Source organism: Pelobates fuscus, chromosome 11, assembly GCF_036172605.1.
Source record: "Pelobates fuscus isolate aPelFus1 chromosome 11, aPelFus1.pri, whole genome shotgun sequence".
In the NCBI taxonomy this organism is placed as follows: Eukaryota; Metazoa; Chordata; class Amphibia; order Anura; family Pelobatidae; genus Pelobates; species Pelobates fuscus.
The window spans coordinates 12,105,807-12,115,554 of NC_086327.1; the positions used below are offsets into that span (position 1 = coordinate 12,105,807).

Here is a 9,748-nt window from a genome sequence, read left to right on the forward strand (position 1 = left end):
GGGGGAGTAAGAGGAGGGGAGGGGGGAGAGTAAGAAGAGGGGGAGGGGGAGAGTAAGAAGAGGGGGAGAGGGAGGGGGAGTAAGGAGAGGGAGGGGGAGTAAGAAGAGGGAGGGGGAGTAAGAAGAGGGGAGGGGGAGTAAGAAGGAGGGGAGATAAGAAAAAGGGGGGAAGAAGAAGAGGGGGAGGGGGAGTAAGAAGGAGGGGAGATAAGAAAAAGAAGGGGTGAGTAAGAAGGAGGGGAGATAAGAAAAAGAAGGGGGTAAGACGAAGAAGGGGGGAGTAAGAAAAATAGGGGGGAGTAAGAAGAAGAAGTAAGAAGAAGAATGGGGAGTAAGAAGAAGAGGGGGAAGTAAGAAGGAGGGGAGATAAGAAGGAGGGGAGATAAGAAAAAGAGGGGGGAAGGGGAGTAAGAAGAGGGAGAGGGGGAGTAAGAAGGAGGGGAGATAAGAAAAAGAGGGGGGGGGGGAGTAAGAAAAATAGGGGGGAGTAAGAAGAAGAAGTAAGAAGAAGAATGGGGAGTAAGAAGAAGGGGGGGAAGTAAGAAGGAGGGGAGATAAGAAGGAGGGGAGATAAGAAAAAGAGGGGGGAAGGGGAGTAAGAAGAGGGAGAGGGGAGTAAGAAGGAGGGGAGATAAGAAAAAGAGGGGGGGAGTAAGAAAAATAGGGGGGAGTAAGAAGAGTGGGGAGTAAGAAGGAGAGGGGGGAGTAAGAAGGAGAGGGGGGAGTAAGAAGGAGGGGGGGAGTAAGAAGTAGAGGGGGGAGTAAGAAGAAGGGGGAGTAAGAAGAAGAAGGGGGTAAGAAGAAGGGGGGTAAGAAGAAGAAGAAGGGGGAGTAAGAAGAAGTAGGAGGGTTAAGAAGCTCTAAGGGACAGAAGGGACAGCTCTATAGGACAGGGGGCAAGACAAGGAGCTCTTTCACACTATGCGCATGCACACACACACACAATGCATCCCTATACATACACAGAAACACACAATGCATCCCTATACATACACAGAAACACACAATGCATCCCTATACATACACAGAAACACAACATGCTTCCCTTACACACAGAGAAACACACAATGCATCCTTTACACACACACACAATGCAACCCCCACACAAAGACAATGCATCCTTTGCACACATACACAGAAACAGACAATGCAAACACACACACACACACTGCTTTTCTTACATACACACAGAAACACAATGCATCTCTTAAACTCAATGCACACACATACAGACACACACCTTGCATCCCTTATGCATACAAACACAGATTCACACAATGCATCCCTTACACACAACCAGAAACACATAATACATCCCTTATACACAAATACACACTGCTTCCACTACACACAAACACACTGCATCACCTGCACAAACTGGTATCCCTATAAACTACATACCATAAGCACACATATTAGATCCTCTACAATAACACCTAACACATCCCCTACACACTCCACTCCCTGTGAGCGAACTCATGGGTGGGTGGAACATATAAGTGGACTTATGAGTGGGCCTTATGGGCATACCCACCGTCAGGCCCTGGGGCCCAGACCTTGAGCTGTGTAAGAGGCCCCCAAAAAATGGAGCTGCTTCTAATTCTCCCAGAACATTGAATTTTGTGACCACAGTTGCAAACAGCCTCCAGAGATCCTGTTCTACACCAGACCAGTGGAGCCAAACTGCAGCTCATCATCACCCTCATCTAATTGTAAGTAGGCAATCTAGTATATTATTAGTGACACTAATCTATAATTTACCTCACATTAAAGGGACACTATAGCTTAATGAAGTGGTTGTGGTGTCTATAGCTGGTCCCTGCAGGCTTTTTAATGTAAACATACACTGCAGCACTGGCGTTAGTTCATATGGCAGATCATATGGGTGGGGCATTGTGATGTCACATGGGGGGGCGGCAAATTTATATTTTGTCTAGGGCGGCAAAAATCCTTGCACCGGCTCTGATCCTGGGCAAGTGCACCAGTCTACTGGTGACCCACAGGAGGGGAGTTCACTGATTGCACTGCACTCTCCTCCTGCCCAGACCCGTCTTGACCGCAGTGCAAGTGCCCTCTGCCCTCTGCCCCTAATTTACAGTGGCTCACACTCACAACAAGCAGTGCCTGGAGCCCTTTGCAGAGATGGAAACAAAGAGGTTCTGCGGCAGCTGGCCGTCCTGCAAGCATTACATTAAACAGCTGTTCCCCATGCAGCCAAAGGTGGCGTTGTGCTGGGAGACTGTGATTACTCTTCACTTCCTCACAGCCTACAGAGCAGTGCATGGGGGAGAGAGAGGAGGAGGCATGATTTAATCTTACAATAAATCCTCTAAGCAAACCTTTATAAATTTGGAGGGGATCAGCTGTGTTTCCAAAGTAATATTGAGGGATGTCTAAGTAGTAACGTCAGTGTGTGTCAGCAGGGCCAGCCGTTGGGGTGGGCAAGCTGTGCGGTCACGCAGGGTGCCATGACAACAGAGGCACCCGGCGGCCAACACAGCTCACAAGTTGGGTACACTAGCATATTTAATTTAAACGATTCGCTGGTGGTCCACTGGTGCGCACCAGCAGTAGGTGCAGTCAGATCATATCCTCTCCCTCGTGGTTCCGGCGCTCGGTTAGTGAGTCAGAGCACAGGCTCAGAGATTCTCAGCCTGTGCTCTGACAACATTGAAAGTCAGAGCCGTGAAGGAGCGGGTATGGCAAAGAGCTACGGATTAGCATAACATCAATATCCATTATAAAACCAGGAAAAGGTGGGCATGGATGGTGAAATGGATGGTGTAAATATCTCACCTTGGCAGGTAACCCGTCCATAATGTGGTTATAGGTTAGACTCTGACATTAGTCCTGGGACTGGTGAATCCTGTGAACAAGGAAACGATAATGTCTGTAGATATTTGGGGAATTTCACACCAGCTCCTAAAAATAAAATGTTTCTTAAAATGAAGCAGTTGTAATGTTACAATGAGGTGTAATAATACAGTGCTGTAATAATATTATAATGAGCTGTAATGATACACTGAGCTCTAATGATACAATGAGCTGTAATACTACAATAAGCTGTAATAATATAATGAGCTGTAATAATACAATAAGCTGTAATAATAATATAATGAGCTGTAATAATACAATAAGCTGTAATAATAATATAATGAGCTGTAATGATACAATAAGCTGTAATAATACAATGAGCTGTAATAATAATATAATGAGCTGTAATAATACAATGAGCTGTAATAATAATATAATGAGCTGTAATGATACAATAAGCTGTAATAATACAATAAGCTGTAATAATAATATAATGAGCTGTAATAATACAATAAGCTGTAATAATAATACAATGAGCTGTAATGATATACTGAGCTTTAATGATACAATGAGATGTAATAATACAATAAGCTGTAATAATAATATAATGAGCTGTAATAATAATACAATGAGCTGTAATGATACACTGAGCTTTAATGATACAATGAGCTGTAATAATACAATAAGCTGTAATAATAATATAATGAGCTGTAATAATACAATAAGCTGTAATAATAATATACTGAGCTGTAATAATAATACAATAAGCTTTAATAATACAATAAGCTGTAATAATAATATAATGCACTGTAATGATACACTGAGCTTTAATGATACAATGAGCTGTAATAATACAATAAACTGTAATAATAATATAATGAGCTGTAATAATAATATAATGAGCTGTAATGATACACTGAGCTTTAATGATACAATGAGCTGTAATAATACAATAAGCTGTAATAATAATATAAGGAGCTGTAATAATACAATAAGCTGTAATAATAATATAATGCTCTGTACTGATACAATGAGCTGTAATAATAATATAATGAGCTGTAATGAGACAATGCTGTAATGATACAATAAGCTGTAAAAATACACTGAGCTTTAATGATACTATGGGCTGTAATTATACAATGAGCTGTTATATGGCAATGAGCTACACTAATACAATGCTGTAATAATAATATAATGAGCTGGAATGATACAATGAGCTGCAGTTATACACTGAGCTAAAGTGATAAAATGAACTGTAATGATACACTGAGCTGTAATAATGTAATGAGCTGTAATAATACACAGAAATATAAAGATACAATGAGCTATAATAATATAATGATGCAATAATAACATAATAAGCTGTAATAATAATATAATGAGCTATACTGATACAATAAGCTGTAGTTATGACTGAACTGTAACAATACATTGAGCTGTAGTGGTAGATTGTCCCTTATACACTTACCTACATATCATTACACACAATAGATAAAACACAGTTACCTATACACAATGCACACTGATATTTATACACGCAAGAGGAGGACACACTAATGTACTGCTATATACAGGAGTCAGTACACATAACATAATACATACATGCAAGAGGCAGCAGATACTAAAATGTAACAATTGTAAAGCACATGCAACAAAACATACATACTACATATTATACACACACACACAACAAAAAAGAACATAAACATATCAACTACGTAGAAAGGAGAACACACATTACATTTTACATATAGGAGAGTATCAGAATCTGGCAATTCATTGTTAAAGGAGACTATAGAAACCTCAAAGGGACACTACAGGCACCAAATTAACTTTAGCTTAATGAAGCAGTTCTAGTGTATGGTGTCAGGATCGGGACAGGGATCCAACACGCAGAGTACAAACAGTAGAAAGGTACGTATACCGGGCCTTAGAATGGCCGGACTAACGTACAGAGAATAACAGAGAATGGTCAGAGACAAGCCGAGGTCGGGGGAACGAGAAGACAGGTAAGCGAGAGACAAGCCGGGTCAGAGGGATAACAGAGATAAGCAGAATAGTACAACAAGCCGGGTCAGAACCAAAGAGAATACTAGAATACAAGAGCACTGAGTGACTAGACAAGCTAGAACCACGACAGGGCAATGAGCTGACGAGAGAAGCAAGCTTAAATACCCTGAGTCCGGAGAGTAGACACGCCTCCGATGAGTGCTGATTAGATAAAGCCAATAGAGTGACAGGTCGCTCGGGATAGCGTCAAGACGTCACGTATCGAGCGTCATGTTAGAAAAGGAAGCGGATCCCTTGCGGCCAGCGTTTGAATGACTGGATGGAGCGCGAGGAACGGGAGAAATGGCCCGTCTAGACGGATAAACAACTAAGTCTCTACCCTTCTCAAAGGTAGAGACCTCAGGTACCCTGACAGTACCCCCCCTCTCAGATACGCCCACCGGGCGGAAGGAACCGGGACGAGAAGGAAAGCGGGAGTGAAACGCCCTGCGGAGACGAGGAGCATGAACGTCCTCCTGAGGTACCCAGCTCCTCTCTTCAGGACCATATCCCTTCCAGTTGACCAGATACTGTAATCCTCCCCGGGAGAATCGGGAATTGATAATGGAGTTGACCTCGTACTCCTCCTGACCGTCCACCTGAACAGAACGAGGTGAGGAAACCTTAGAGGAAAATCTGTTGCAAATCAGTGGTTTCAGCAAAGACACATGAAAGGAGTTGGGAATACGTAAGGCCGATGGCAGGGCTAGGCGATACGCAACCGGGTTGATACGAGACAAAACCCTGTAAGGACCTATGTACCGAGGCGCAAATTTCATAGAGGGAACTTTTAAACGAATGTTCTTAGTACTCAGCCATACTCTATCCCCAGGAACAAAAACTGGAGCCGCCCTTCTGTGTTTATCAGCGTGTTTTTTGAACAACATAGAATTATGCAGGAGAATTTGACGAGTCTGATCCCACAACTTCTTCAGATTGGCGACATGATCATCAACTGACGGTACTCCTTGGGAAGAAGAGACCGAAGGAAAAATGGAAGGATGAAAGCCATAGTTCATGAAGAAGGGGCTAGAACGAGTAGAATCACAAACGAGATTATTGTGTGCGAACTCTGCCCAAGGAATCAAACCGACCCAATCATCCTGGTGTTCGGAAACAAAGCAGCTCAGATATTGTTCAATCTTTTGATTAGTACGCTCAGCGGCTCCGTTAGACTGAGGGTGATATGCAGAGGAAAAGTTCAATTTGATACCTAATTGAGAACAGAAGGATCTCCAGAATCGTGAGACAAATTGAGAGCCTCTATCAGAAACGATTTCAGAAGGTATCCCATGTAAGCGAAAAACTTCTCTCGCAAAAATCTCCGCCAATTCAGGAGACGTGGGGAGTTTAGGCAACGGCACAAAATGAGCCATCTTAGTGAATCTATCAACCACCGTGAGAATAACAGTCTGTCTCTTGGAAGCAGGTAAATCCACAATAAAGTCCATGGCCAAACAGGACCATGGTTTCTCAGGAATGTCCAAGGGGAGCAACAAACCACAAGGGGATGCGTGAGGCTGTTTAGTCCTGGTACAAGTCTCACAAGCTCCGACGAACTCCTTAATATCCTTTCGCAAGGAAGGCCACCAGAAATCCTTGGAGATCAGGGAATAAGTCTTGCGAATGCCAGGATGACCAGCCACCTTGCTTTCGTGGAAACACTGTAAGAGTTCCAGTTGGAGTTCAGGGGGGACAAATTTTCTTCCCTCAGGAGTCTGTCCAGGTGCCAGATGTTGTAAGTTCAAGATCTGGGCAAGCAACGGAGAATGGATTTTGAGACTTGTGTTAGCAATAATATTGCATTGGGGTACAATAGAGGACAGAACCGGTTCAGAAGAAGCCAAAGGTTCATATTGGCGAGATAGAGCATCGGCTTTAGAATTCTTCGAACCAGGCCTATAAGTAAGGACATAATTGAAATGGGTGAGGAATAACGACCAACGAGCTTGCCTGGAAGACAATCGCTTGGCCTCTCCAATATAGGACAAGTTCTTGTGATCCGTTAAAATAGTAACAGGATGTAATGTCCCTTCCAATAAATGTCTCCATTCTTTTAAAGCCTTGATAACAGCTAGTAGTTCTCTGTCACCAATGTCATATCTGCTCTCAGTACCAGACAATTTTTTAGAAAAAAATCCACATGGATGTAACGGTTTATCCACACCTAGCCTTTGGGATAGGATAGCACCTATGCCAGTCTCCGAGGCGTCTACCTCCAGTAGGAAAGGAAGAGTGGTATTAGGGTGAACTAAAATTGGGGCGGAAGCAAAAAGCTCCTTGAGAGTTTTGAAAGCAAGGAGAGCTTCCATAGACCAATTCTTAGTATCAGCCCCCTGTTTGGTCATATTGGTGATGGGCGCAATAATAGAAGAATATCCCTTAATAAAGCGCCTATAATAATTGGAGAACCCAATAAATCTCTGAACGGCCTTAAGACCCTTGGGTAGAGGCCAATCTAGAATGGACTGGAGTTTATCCGGGTCCATCTTAAATCCCTCCCCAGAGATCACATAACCGAGGAAGTTTACTTGGGATTGATCGAAACTACATTTCTCCAATTTGCAGTACAGCCCATGTTGAAGAAGTTTGTGCAAAACCCTTCTGACTTGTTCGTGGTGAGTCTCAATCTCTCTAGAATGTATGAGTATATCATCTAGGTATACAATAACACACTCATGCTTAAATTCCCTAAGAACCTCATTTATCAGATCCTGGAATACAGCCGGTGCATTACATAACCCAAAAGGCATTACTGTATATTCATAGTGGCCGTATCGAGTATTGAACGCCGTCATCCACTCGTGTCCCTGCTGGACTCTCACCAAGTTATATGCCCCTCTGAGATCTAACTTGGTGAAAATGTTAGAACCCTTCAAACGATCAAAGAGTTCGGTAATCAAAGGAATGGGATAAGCATTCCTAATGGTTATCTTGTTCAAACCTCGATAATCAATACAAGGCCTCAGTGTACCATCCTTCTTTTTAACAAAAAAAAATCCAGCCCCGGCAGGGGAGGAGGATCTCCTAATGAATCCCTTGTCTAAATTCTCGTGAATATACTCCTCTAGAACTGAATTCTCTTTAGTAGATAACGGGTATACATGACCCCTGGGAGGCATAGTACCAGGGAGTAGGTTAATCTTGCAATCAAAGGATCTGTGTGGAGGTAAGGTATCGGCTCTCTTTTTATCAAATACTGCCTTTAAATCCAGGTACTGAGGCGGTATTTGTGTCTCTGTAGGATTAGAGGAGTTAGCCGACGTGTTAGCTAGGCAAAGAGGCGAGACCCTCCGCAAACATTTCTCTTGACACTCCTGACCCCATGAAACTATCTCCCCTAACTCCCAATTAATGATAGGGTTATGTCTCTTTAACCAGGAGTAACCCAGGACTATGGGAATAGAAGGAGAGGAAATGATCAACAGGGGTAGGTCTTCCTCATGCAAGATACCAACAGTTAAATTAACAGGTATGGTCTCACGGAAAATAACAGGCTCAAGTAAAGGTCTACCATCTATGGCCTCAACGGCCAGGGGTGTCTCCCTTAACTGGGATGGGATAGTATGCTTGTTAACAAAAACTTGGTCGATAAAGCTCTCAGCGGCTCCAGAATCGATCAAAGCCATGGTTTTTACTACTCCCTTCTCCCAAGTCAAAGAAACGGGTAACAGAAGCCTGTGATCTTTATAATTGTGAACAGAGGACAAAATAGATACACCCAAGGCCTGTCCTCTAGAGAAACTTAGGTGCGAGCGTTTCCCGAACGATTGGGACAATTTAGGCGTAAATGACCTCTGACTCCACAGTACATACATAAACCCTCCCTTCTCCTGTACTGTCTCTCCTCCTCTGTGAGGTGAGTATTACCTATCTGCATAGGCTCTGGAAAACGTGAGGTCTCGATCTCAGAATTTTGAAATGCAGGAGCTAGTTTAAAGGAGGGTCTACGAGTCCTATCTCGAGTGTTCTGCCTCTCTCTTAAGCGTTCATCAATGCGAGAGATAAAAGAAATTAAATCCTCCAAATTCTCAGGGAGCTCTCTAGTAGCGACCTCGTCAAGGATTACATCTGATAACCCATTTAAAAATACATCTATATAAGCCTGTTCGTTCCACTTAACTTCTGCCGCCAAGGATCTGAACTCTAGTGCATAATCCACAAGTGTTCGATTTTCCTGTCTAAGGCGCAACAGTAATCTAGCTGCATTGACCTTCCTACCAGGGGGGTCAAAAGTTCTTTTAAAAGCAGCTACAAAGGCATTATAGTTATAGACTAACGGGTTATCATTCTCCCACAAAGGATTAGCCCATCTCAGAGCCTTCTCAATGAGTAACGTAACAATAAATCCAACCTTCGCTCTATCTGTAGGATAGGAGCGGGGTTGTAATTCGAAATGGATACTGACCTGGTTCAAAAAGCCACGACACTTCTCAGGAGAACCGCCATAACGTACTGGTGGAGTAATACGAGAAGAAGCACCAACAGTGGCTACTTCTAGACCTGAACTTACAGGAGAGATCGAAGGAGTACGTGTCTCCTCTGGTGGGTTACTAGCACGAGACAATAGCGCCTGTAGTGCTAGGGCCATCTGATCCATCCTGTGTTCCATGGCATCAAACCTGGGGTCGGAAGAACCAAGCTGACTGTTTGTACCTGCAGGATCCATTGGCCCTGTCGTAATGTCAGGATCGGGACAGGGATCCAACACGCAGAGTACAAACAGTAGAAAGGTACGTATACCGGGCCTTAGAATGGCCGGACTAACGTACAGAGAATAACAGAGAATGGTCAGAGACAAGCCGAGGTCGGGGGAACGAGAAGACAGGTAAGCGAGAGACAAGCCGGGTCAGAGGGATAACAGAGATAAGCAGAATAGTACAAC

The 9,748-nt window shown here is 43.4% G+C and overlaps 1 protein-coding gene across 2 annotated transcripts in view; it reads right to left on the reverse strand.

Annotated features, from left to right (window-relative positions):
- The window catches only part of LACTBL1 (lactamase beta like 1), a 36,017-nt gene that overhangs the window by 19,215 nt on the left and 7,054 nt on the right, over nt 1-9,748 (reverse strand). Inside the window, exon 2 of one of the 2 annotated variants that reach the window (XM_063437031.1) lies at nt 2,797-2,866. In XM_063437031.1, coding sequence (XP_063293101.1) covers nt 2,797-2,817 — 21 coding nt within the window. In that variant the 5' untranslated portion in view covers nt 2,818-2,866. Of the gene's footprint in view, nt 1-2,796; nt 2,923-9,748 lie in introns of both variants that reach the window. The other variant, XM_063437030.1, reaches the window with a different exon arrangement.